Consider the following 12,179-nt stretch of genomic DNA (forward strand, 5'->3'; position numbering starts at 1 on the left):
TGAACTATTTTGTAGTTATTGCAATTAAATTGGTTAAAATAATTATTTATTAGTTCTCTTAACCATCAATTTAGTTGCAATAACTACAAAATATTTCATTTAACTATGTACAATAATTCTATGAATACAACTTGTATAGTTGTCACCTATATAGTTGCCATCACTACACTGTTGGAAAATTTGTGTTAAATACAACATAAATCAGATGTCCCAAACGGTCCACTCAAATTTTTGTGTGGACCGTTAATTTAACATAATATGGATGTGTTAAATGGTAACACCGATACTATGTTAAAATATTTCAACAGAAAGGAAATGTAATTCTGATCGTAATTTGAAGTTAATTATGTGTACAATTAACATAACTTTTATATTGAAGTTAAGATTGTAAGATAAAATCAACACTCTTTTTCTGCAAATTTTTATTCCCACTTCTGTTATAGAGTAAAATCAACATTCTTTTTCTGTATTAACACATTTAATAAATACGTTCAAATTGTGTTACTTTAACATATTTTTTAAATTATTTAGAGAGGAATTTTAATAATTTTACATTTTTAATTTGTAAAGTTCAACAGGCACATGTTAAATCTATACATGTATGTGTTGATTATTTTACAGAAAAATTTTAATAAGGACTTTTTTTAACAAAACTACGAAAATTTTCCAACAGTGTATGATTTTTTCTCTGAGTGTGTGTATATCCGTGCGTACGCATTAATTTATAAATTATATATATTTGTGAATAATAGAATATACATTTGTTTACATTAATTTTAAATGTAATAATTTATATTAAATTACTATGTTTAATAGTAATATTAGTAATTTACACATTATTTAAATTATTAATATACATTAACGTAAAGTTTAATAATCTTCGAAGAAAATTTGCCCTTCTTAAGAGGTACTCTTATTCATTATTCCTCGAGACTATCTAAATTATACTCGGTATAATATTGCATCTTTGAATCGTGGAAATGCATTTAGATATAAAGAAATTGTTGTTATTCTGGTATAAAAGAAAAAGGAAAAAAGCGAAGAGATCGAAGAAAAGCGAAATGAATAAAAAACTGAAGAGACAGAAAGTATAACTTAACTTTATTGCGATTATACTTAAATGATAACAATAAAATACCGATGAGATTATCTCGTTATCTACCGATTGTGGCTGATTGATTGGTTGTAAAAAGAAGAGCTCGGCACTTCTTGTCGCTAAAATGCAGCAGCGACACCAGCTACTAGCGTTTCTTCCTGCTACCTTTGACAGTGACGCTTGGTCAGTCGTTAATCGGTCGACCGTTAATCTGATCGCAGTGTTTGAAGTGATGGGTATCTTTTGTAGCTGCGTTACGTCGCACTTTCCGCATTTAAAATAAGATGGATACTTAGACGTTGGAGAGGAAAAGAGGAAAAATGATAAGTACAGCTGCAAAGGACAAACCTAATGTGAAGTATCTTCGTGAGTGATGATTGATTGTAAATCTATTAGTGCTTCCTTGACCTTGTTGAACTCGGAGTTGTTTATGTTTAGTTTTTACACAAAGCGTAGAACTTTGCAAAAAATCTGCATTGAAATATTAATACTATCGAAGTCGAGAAGGAAAAGGAAACTTTAATTAAATTTAAAGAATCTTTGGTTTCATCTTGAGCTTTTTCGCGATGTAAGAGTTCTTAAAAAATTATTTGAAATATTTGAGATAATTAAATTTTAAACTCAAAATTAAATAAGAAAGAAAACACTTTATATTTGATTGATTAACTCATACTTTCTTTGATAGTTTATGCCTATTCTCTATTATGTTGCTATCTTTAAAGAATCTTATTTATCCAAGTTTTAGGAATGCTTGGATTTCTTTGGATTATCTGAAAAATACTTGATCTGAACCGATCAAATTCCAGTTCCAGAACCGGAAAAAACTAAAGAATTTGCACACATTAATTTGTAAAAAAAAAAAGTAGATTTATGAGACAATAAGTTGAGAGCTTTCAAGTGGATCATATCAGAAGGAGATAATCTCATGATGGAGAAAAACAGAGTCCAAAAATCTGTTCTATGCCACGATATTCATCTAATTCTAAGACAGTCTACGATAAAGCTCATAAAAGTGTGTCCACGTGCTAGCAAACGCGACAACAATTGTGATATGATAATTTGTGACGACCAAAGAAATTTAGAACATACATAACTACATTAGACAAATAACTGTAAACAACAACATTGATAGAGTAAGTTTAAAAGTAAAGCGTAAAATGAAATGGATCGGCACCTTGAATAAATCATCCGACAAGAACCTTTTCGCACGCTGACAACTTAAGTACATCTGAAAGGAAAGCGCGATATCTGTCCGTTCCACGCTCGCGAGTGCGATAAGAAGTCGTTAAACTCGATAACGATTATTTGTACACGTAATTGCCGTCTTAATCTTTAGCACTGCAGACATTTGTTGTCACATAAAAGGAAAATTACTTAAATCTCGTGATAGTTGAATGTATTCAAATTATTCTTATTTAGTGTCTTTATTTAATTTATTTTTAATTTACAAATTATTTACTTCGAGTATATCTTATTTGAATTTGCTAAAATGAGATAATTAACCCTTCGAGAACACAAAGGGTCAATTTGACCCTTACCTCGAGTTTTTACTACATTTTTAGAATATACACGTAAAGTTGTAGCCAGAAATATTAAAAATAAAAAAAATAAAAAATACAATTTTTTCGTAAATTACATTTTTTTCAAAACAATAATTTTTTTCTTGACTTTTTTTAAATGGGGGTAAATAATTCCAACGGCACTTTTTATTTATATCAATTGATTTAATAATGTTCCAAGTACATCTGGAAATTTCTTCAAGCTGATCGCACTCGTCAATTTAAAATGGTGGACGATCAAAGTGTGTGTAGGGTCAGATTGACCCTGAGTGTTCTCCGTGATTGAAAAAATAGGTGTGTTCTCGGAGGGTTAAATATCACAATACGTATAATTGATGCTGATATTGGTAAATTAAAATTGCTGGAGAAATTCCAAAGAAACTTTTATGATTTTCGCTTTCTATAGCAAATATATTTCTTTAATTACACAAAGTAGGAATACTTTGAAAAAGGAGAAAAATTTTATCTAGAATATGCTGACCTTTTATCTGTCATACGAATCGATAGCACGATTTTAATGGCATTTCACATGGACGAGATGGATGGAGAATGGATGATGATTAATTGTTCGCTGGAGGAGTCTAGTCGCTTGGAAATGGAGATGAAACGCGAACTGAAGTTCTCTGTTAAGAAACTCTTGCAGAGAATTATAAACTGTATCCAACGTTTTTTGAAGATGAGCGTAAACATTTTTGAATGTAATTAATAATTAGCAACAATTAATACAGTTAAATGCGGACTTTGTTGTTTTTAAATATATTTTAAGGGTTTGTTTATAAATGTTAAATTTAATTTATAATTTTTGATTGGAAAATTTCTAAATTGATTTTTAGAAATATTTATAATTTTTAATTACCAATTGTTGAAAAAGTATTTCACATTTATTTGAGCGCAATAACATTCTTTACGTAACTACAAAATAAAAGTTTATGCTGATCTCTGATAATCTTGAAAAATTATTAGACAATAAAGTTGTGAAGTACTCTAACTTTTTGTTGAAACTGTAAAACTGAAAGGAAAAGTATCAAAAACTCTTAATTTTGATTTGAGCAGTTAATATGACATTTTAAATGAAATTTTTATATGGAAATATTGTAAAATATAATTTTCTTTAAAAAATTTAATTAATTTTTTTATTATAATAATATTTATGTGATACCTCATTAGAGACTTCCATCTTGACTAATATTAAACGCTTGGACAATGTGTCTTTTATATATGTTTAATATATCTATCGATTGCAGATGTGTGTGAGATTCGAAGGGTAATAAAAATAAGAGTATTTATGAAATTATAATAAGAAGATTATTGAAGATTAATTTTCTTTGAGGCTAGTTTGAGACCACTTGTTTAAAAAATGCTTTATTAATAAGTCTTGGTTTTATTAAACTATTTTTACTTATCTAAAAATTTTTTAAAATTTAATATTTATGAAACTACGAGAAAAGTGCAAAAGTTATGCAAAAGTGTTTCATATGTGAATTTAAAAAAAAAAAATAATTACGAAAAAATTTATTACACGAAAAGTATCATTACTATAAAAATCATTGAAAATAAAATATTGCATAAAAAAATATTACATGTATGTACATAAAAAAAAATACTATATATATATAAACTATATTATATAAATAAAGTACTATTAAGTACTGCTAAAAAGTATTATGAATATATAAAATATTATGTGACCATTTCTCCTTCCACAATCTAATCTTTATAAAAAATTCTTTTACAGCTCCGCCACGAGTACAAGCGCTTTCAAAAAATCGCGACCATCAGCTGAACGGAACCGGGGCAGCTATTAGAACTTACGCTCTTCAACTTGCGGCGGACAAGACTACAACCTTTTCGCAGAATATCGACAACTTTATTCAATGTACGCGAGAGAGCAAGGAAGCGATGCCGCATGTGGTGATGCGCAACATGCGGCAATTCATGTCGGGTATGAAGAATTACTTGGTGAAACATGGAGAGCGTGGATTCGAGAGCGAGGTGGAAAATGAGCGATCGAAATTACGGCCGAACGAGTTCCTCAATCTCGATGCCATTCTCGAGGATGTGATGATGGGCCTGGTGGTGAGGCCCCTGCGGGAACACGTATGCCGGTTGTTTATCGAACATTATTTCGCTACCGGTGCGCTACAGACCCTGGCGGAGAACATCCAGCACGCCCAGGGCAAGACCATTTACGACCTCGGTGTTCAGGTAACTAGATTTCCTTAATATTAAGAAGAAAAGAAAATTTCGGAGAGCATCGGAATAGCTTCATGAAATTTATAAAATGTATTAATGAAAGAGATGAAATTTATCGCACCTAAATCTCGATTGTTTGGCACGTGCAGTCGAAAATCGTACCCCCTTCGGAAGAGAGTCTGGATCGCATTCTCAAATACATCGAGCGATTGCAGAGAGCCGATTCTCCACTCGAGAAGCTAGAACACCTATTAGCAGCCATCTCGGCCATCTTCAACTCTGTAAGTTCTATAAAACGTAATACTGTTCATAGAAATATATAAATATATAACAATATATTTTCTATTAATATATCTTTTTAGTATTTATTATTATTACTTTTTGTCATTTTTTAATACAATATTGCTAAATATAGATTTACAAAATAAATTTATTTATTAAAAATTACACGTTTCTTTTGTTTTGATATTCTTTTAATTTCTTTGATATTCTTTTAATGTTTTCATTATATTTTACAAATAAAATAATATAATAAAATTATAGTAATTAATAGATAACCAATAATGTAATACGATGATATGAAATTTTTTAATTGTGATTTTGCAGGTGAAGCAAGCTAACTTGGGCAGGCATGTTACATTGGGCGCTGACGATCTTCTGCCGCTGGTGATATGGGTTTTAGTACGCGGTAAAGTGGTGGACGCGGAGATCGAAGCCGAGTACATGTGGGGCCTGCTACATACTTCCCTTTTGAGCGGCGAGGGCGGTTATTACCTGACAACGCTGTCGAGTGCGGTGCACGTTCTAAAGACCTTTAAGTCCAGTCAGAGCACCATGTCCACGTTAAACGTAAAGAATAAATATCAATGATTATATCTTGTAAGCCAGATTAAGTTGATGTAAATTACAATTAAATAATCATAAATGTCCAATTTGTGACGCAAGACCATTTAATCTCGTGTTATTGTCTTAAAATAAAATGTTTTATTTGGTTTTGTAGATTATTAGATATAACATGAAGTCATAATATGTGATATCTATATATATAAAGGAAGGTGTCCTGACTGACTGACTCACTGACTCGCTGACTCATCAACGCCCAGCCCAAACCCCTGAACCGAATTTTTACCAAAAGTATATGAAATAGGGGTAGAATTTTCCGGGGAGTGCCACTATGTGTATAGTTCTTTATTTTCTGGAAACCGGTTTTTCTAATTTTTCGGGAAATAATTAACCGAATTTCAAAGAATTGTAGATCAAACAAGGGTAGAATTTTCCGGGGAGTGCTATGAAATGTATAATTTTTTGTTACCGATTTTTTGGAAGCCGGTATCGAAATATTTTCAATCTTTCGGGAATTAATTCACCGAATTTGAAAAAATTGTATATGAAGTAAGGGTAGAATTTTACAGCAAGCGCTATAATGTGTACAGTTTTTGTTACCGATATTTTTGGAAACAGGTTTTTTTAATTCTTTCAATTTTTCGGGAAATAATTGATTAAATGTCGAAGAATTATACATGAAGTAAGAGTAGAATTTCCCGGGGAGTGCTATAAAGTGTACTATTTTTTATTACCGATCTTTTTAAAAACCGGTTTCGAATGACTGAATTTCAAAGAATTGTACATAAAGTAGGGGTTGAATTTCCCGGGGAGTGCCATCAAGTATATAATTTTTCGTTACCGATCTTTTTGGAAAGCGGTATCAGAAGTTTGACGAATTTTTCGGGAAATAATTAATCGAATTTTAAAGAATTGTATTTAGAGAGAGAGAGAGAGAGAGAGAAAGAGAGGGGGAGGGGGAGAGAGAGACTATTTGCGTGTCTGATTACATATGTCCTCCGGGGCGAAGCCCGGGTAACCAGCTAGTTCATTTATAAATCATTATTTCGGACACAATTCAATTTTTCTAGCACACACACACACACACACACAGTCCTAGATATTATTGAAAAAATTTTGATAATTAGCCAAATAAATTCCATTTTATTGACTATTCACTATTCGAATAAAAATTAACAATTTTCTCTTCTGTGTAAATAATCAAATATAATAACATATTATTCAAATATATCTTAACACTTAAAGACTTTCTGAGTTGCTATATAAATAGGATTAAATTTTATCTAAGGAAAATTGGAAAATATCAAATTCAATCATTTTTTCACGGGAATATCATTTTTATTTAGGGATGTGGAACACCGGACTGTTCGTCTGTGTTGCGGATCTTGGTACCGGATGAGTTGCATGGTTCTTTAAATACTAGAACACTTCCGGTGCGACCAAACATGAATACCAGAGAAATCTGCCGCATCCTTGCGCATAAGATTAGATGCACAAATCCTCAGGACTATGGGCTCTTCAAGTTGGTGCATGGGGAAGGTGAGGGCATTTAATGTAAAAATAAATATATTTAAAGTACTATGAAATAAATTATATTCTATATTTTTTTTCTCTTTAATATAAAATATATTATAGAAAAATGTTGTGTGCAATAGTAGAATTTGTAAATAATTAAATAGATATTCTTATTGATTGTTTTTATTTTAACTATTATTTTATTTGTTACATCTCTATTTGTATTACGCTTATTATTTTTATAATGTTAACATCATAAAAATAATTATTACAGTAATTTTAAATATTAATACTACTAATTACTGTCTACTAATTACCACTAATAATAGTGAAAAATTAATTATGTAATATTGCATATTGATTTTTTCAAATTATGATATATTTAATTATTTATAATGACTATAACATTTGTATTTTTTGCCGGAAATTGTTTTAGAAACGTTGCTCGGAGATCATGAATCCCCACAGGAGCTCTCTCACTGCCTTTTCGCCTACAAACGGATTGACGCCAAGATAGCATGGCCCAAGACCAGTTCTTAAGAGAGAATAGCAAAGTATTCTATCAATTTAAAATTAACTTTTAGACACCTCTATCGTGAGTCGATATCCCGCTTTTCAAGATATAAGTATTATATCTTGAAGATACATGGAAATTTATTGAAGAATATCATATTTTTTCTACAAAAACATCTCTTTCAAGATTTTGAATATTGAATCACTTAATATCGTCTACATATTCAAGGATTTTTATTAAAAGTATTTTGATAGAAATCCTTTCGACACTGCCATTTTTATAAAGTGTTTGTCATAAAAAATTAAATGTGAAAAACTAGAATTTTTATCATTTGCGTAAGTAATGTGGGTACTTAACTGCAAAGAAAAATTAAGTAATCTGAATTACATGGTCATCGGAAAAAAAGAATAGATTTAAATGAGTTTCGTAAAATTTTTCCAACTGGGATAACGTGATTTTAAACAGTATCATGCAATGTACAATTGTTGATTTTTTATATTTTAACCCTCAGCAGATAAATTGGAGTTTAATTATTTGGATTCAAGAATATTAAAATTAATAGTGGAATGTTAAAGATAAATTTTGCATACACAAAGTAGTTATAAAATAAATAATATAAAGTTTTTGTTATACTCTAATATTTATATATAACAAATAAATAATAACATGTTTCTTATCTTCTTCAACTCAATTTTTCATTTTCTAATTTTCTAATATCGATAATTCTTTTTAACAAGGTCGTGTAAGAATATTTAGGAAGCTAATACCAAAAACTTAATAAAATGTATATTTGTGCGGTTTTTATAATATCCTAATTTTAATATCTCTTTATTTAATGAAATTTTATACTGTACGATTCCTGAGGGTTAATATATTAAAATACGTACAATTAAAAATCGCGTTATGCGTGCAAATATCTACTCACCGATTGACTCGACGGAATTGACCACTGATTAAATTGCATCGGGTGTAAAACTAAAAGAAAAAAAACGTACAGCTGTGTACATATATGGGTGTGCGATTAACGATAATCTCGAGACGCGTATACATTTGCAATTGCACGCAGGATACACGCGCGCGCGAGTGCGCGCATGCACATGTGCACAACACATAAATGTACACACACACACACACACACACACACACACACACACACACACACACACACACACACACACACACACACACACACACACACACACACACACGCACACACGCACACACACACACACGCACACACACACACACACACACACACACACACACACACACAGAGAGAGAGAGAGAGAGAGAGAGAGAGAGAGAGAGAGAGAGAGAGAGAGAGAGAGAGAGAGAGAGAGAGAGAGAGAGACACACACACACACACACACACACACACACACACACACACACACACACACACACACACACACACACACACACACACACACACACACGATGTATCGTGAAAAGTCGTATTGTATGTATTTACTCAGTATTCAATGTCACGTGGACGTCTGCAATAAAAAAAGGGAGGACGCTGCTATTTGGAAGCGAACCTGTCTTGAAAGAATAAGATAGAATATTCTAAGTCCAGAGAACGTCTTAAAAAAAAAGTAATAAATTGATTTTGTTAGTTTATAATTTAAAAAAACTTTCTATTTTTACTAATTAGATAGAATCGTTATTATTGTTTATTTATTCATGATAATGTAAATGAAGCGATTATCATATTTATTTATTATTCAGACAAGCCTTTTCATATGAAAAACTAAAAGATTATGTTTATTATAAGAAATTTATATTAATGAAAAATTTGTTTGATTTTTTATTTAAAAAATCTAATTTTTTTACTTACTTTAGCATTATCTCAGAAATCTGATTTTAATCGATAAAGTTGTTTATTTTGTTGTCATACATATAATGGCATAAATAAGAGAAAGCTTTTTATTAATTGTTTATATTTTCCAGAAATTTTCTCAATGATAATTCATTAATTTTTATATTAATATTTTATTTGAATTCTTTATTGATATACCATCTCTTAGAACTTTTCCCTAATAATTATATAAGAATTGATAAAATCGAATATTTAAATTAAGGTAATATTATTACAAAATTTTGTTTTTAAATTAATGAAAATACTTACAATATAATAATATATTGACATATATGATCACTATGATAATACGCCGATGATCTCTGGACTTTGACCGGCTTTGCGAGTATTATACTTTATATATATGTGTGTATATATAATATTTATATGCATATATATATATATATATATATATATATATATATATATATAGAAAGAATAATACACAGATTTTTCCCTAATACACATATGAAGGAACGCGCAAATTGCTATACGTTTTCTATATAATATCGAGTGACAAAAATGATTCACGAGAAAACTTCTTAACTCGTGACCGCGAATTTTAGAATAGAAAACAAAGAAGATTAGCTTATATATAGACGTTCTATTTTAAGTACTTTCTATGATACAAAAAAAATCGCAAATTCTGGTAAGATAAGCAATCCGTAATCTTAAGCAAACATCGTGTATTTATTACTACAAGTTGTAGACAGATTTTTATCCATATTTTTCACATGTGATGCCTCTTTTACTGCTTCTTTTTTTCCTGCAAAAGAATTTGCTAGGCTGATTTTTAAATCTAGAAGGCTGTGTATAACTCATATATGTGTCAATAAAGTTGCGAGATAATAAAGAACGATAATACATATGCAATAATGATCAGCTGTGTGAAATAAAGAAATATAAATAAATATCAATTCTATTTTAAATTTACAAGAGATCGCGATGGCATCTTTTAAATTCATAAAAATAATACGGAAAATATTTTGCTAAAGAGAATCGTACAAATCAGCCTCGCATTCTTTTACTGTCTTTTACAATTTATGCACTCGTTACATATGTAATAATAATTAGCAGTTTATAAATGTACATTTCTCTACATAATTTATTAAACACGTTTTTTTTTTTTAATTATTCCTATAATGTATCGTGATCTTTGCGTAGACGTGCTTTCGTCCTTTTTCCACGATGATTAACACGATAATTTTAATGTCGATAATATGCTTCTAATATGCTAGTCAAACCGATACGAGTCGGAAAGGTTTATTAAAAATTACACTTAAGTAAATAACTTTTTATTTGTTAAAGAAATCTGTACCATTAATTAATTACCATTATTACACACTTGTCATCAATGATTATTATTATCATTGTAATATGTAAGTCTATGCTCAATAAACACTTTTCTATTACTCGAATGGATCAATCTTGGAAAACCACCAATTGTTATTTTTATTTTTAATAAATATGTGATATTTCGAAATAAGAATTCTTTTTAAGGTTCTATCCTTTTCGTCTAAATAAAACGTTTCACATCAGGGGAGCGGGGAGATTAATGAAAAATGCAATTGTACTTTTCGACACTTGCAGTTATCATAATTTTGTTCCTTTTCTTATATTAATATATAGAAAAAGAAAATACATTATAAGCACAGTATATACTGTGCTTGCGGCCCGGGCAACCGGCGTTATTCGTTTCTTGTTTATCAATAAGTGAAGACATGTTTCTGACTTTCTGCCGTATATTCTGAATTCGGTATTGTATTAATGTGAGTCGTTCTGACGATAAGTTGTGAAACTCTAAGTAATCGATTGAGAAGTACGAGAGGATCCGAGGGACTGTAATGAGAAGTACGAGACGATCCAAGGGACTGTAATTGACGCACGGCAGAACCAGGGCTCGATTTCATTCTCAAACGTCTGAGAGATCGACGTCATTACTCCGTTTCTTGATGATGACGATGACGGCATAAGATTGACGCCATTACTCCGTTTCTTGATGATAACGATATGATATGGATAAATGAAAGGGAAACGACTCTTTAGAAATGCATCCACACGGTGGACACTATAATTCAGGTAACTCTTAGATTTCTGATAGAAGCCATCGATCACGAATAAGATAAAGATTGTCGGAAAAGTTTACAGTCTACTCGATCTTTGGTTTCAGAAATCTCGAGAGATTTACCGTCCAGTAAAAGACGTTTAACAGGCTTCCGCGCTCTAGCGAATCATTGATTGACCGGAACGATAATCGTTCTTTTCACTTGAATACTCAAGATATTTATTTACGGGTTGCAACCATTTTTTGATTGTTCATTCGTGCTATTTTATTTTGGTCAAGTAAAGTAAATTATGCAAGCTTGCGATGTGTTTGATTCTATTTTTTGTGATAATTAATTTCACATATTTCTCGATACATATTTGCGAAGAGATTCATTTGTTTAATCAATATGAATTATAATGCGTCAAATGTTTAAGATAAGATGTATATTGCTTCAATTGTTCTGAAAGAGATTCGTTAACGTATTTAATGCTCATTTATTCAGAAATTATAATCAAAGATTTAACACACAATACATTGATTTATGTGAAATACTT

At 30.4% G+C, this 12,179-nt stretch overlaps 1 protein-coding gene across 4 annotated transcripts in view; it reads left to right on the forward strand.

Annotated features, from left to right (window-relative positions):
* Window positions 1-10,990, forward strand: part of Spri (Src homology 2 domain-containing protein sprint) — a 61,049-nt gene extending 50,059 nt beyond the window's left edge. For all 4 annotated transcript variants that reach the window (XM_077426682.1, XM_077426681.1, XM_077426683.1 and 1 more), the window contains exons 13-17: window positions 4,391-4,860; window positions 4,998-5,129; window positions 5,455-5,697; window positions 7,038-7,230; window positions 7,643-10,990. In XM_077426682.1, coding sequence (XP_077282808.1) covers window positions 4,391-4,860; window positions 4,998-5,129; window positions 5,455-5,697; window positions 7,038-7,230; window positions 7,643-7,746 — 1,142 coding nt within the window. In that variant the 3' untranslated portion in view covers window positions 7,747-10,990. The remainder of the gene's footprint in view (window positions 1-4,390; window positions 4,861-4,997; window positions 5,130-5,454; window positions 5,698-7,037; window positions 7,231-7,642) is intronic.
* The last annotated feature ends 1,189 nt before the right edge of the window (window positions 10,991-12,179 follow it).

The sequence above is a fragment of the Temnothorax americanus genome, unplaced genomic scaffold (assembly GCF_048541705.1).
Source record: "Temnothorax americanus isolate GAGA-0224 unplaced genomic scaffold, ASM4854170v1 Scaffold118, whole genome shotgun sequence".
Lineage (NCBI taxonomy): Eukaryota > Metazoa > Arthropoda > Insecta > Hymenoptera > Formicidae > Temnothorax > Temnothorax americanus.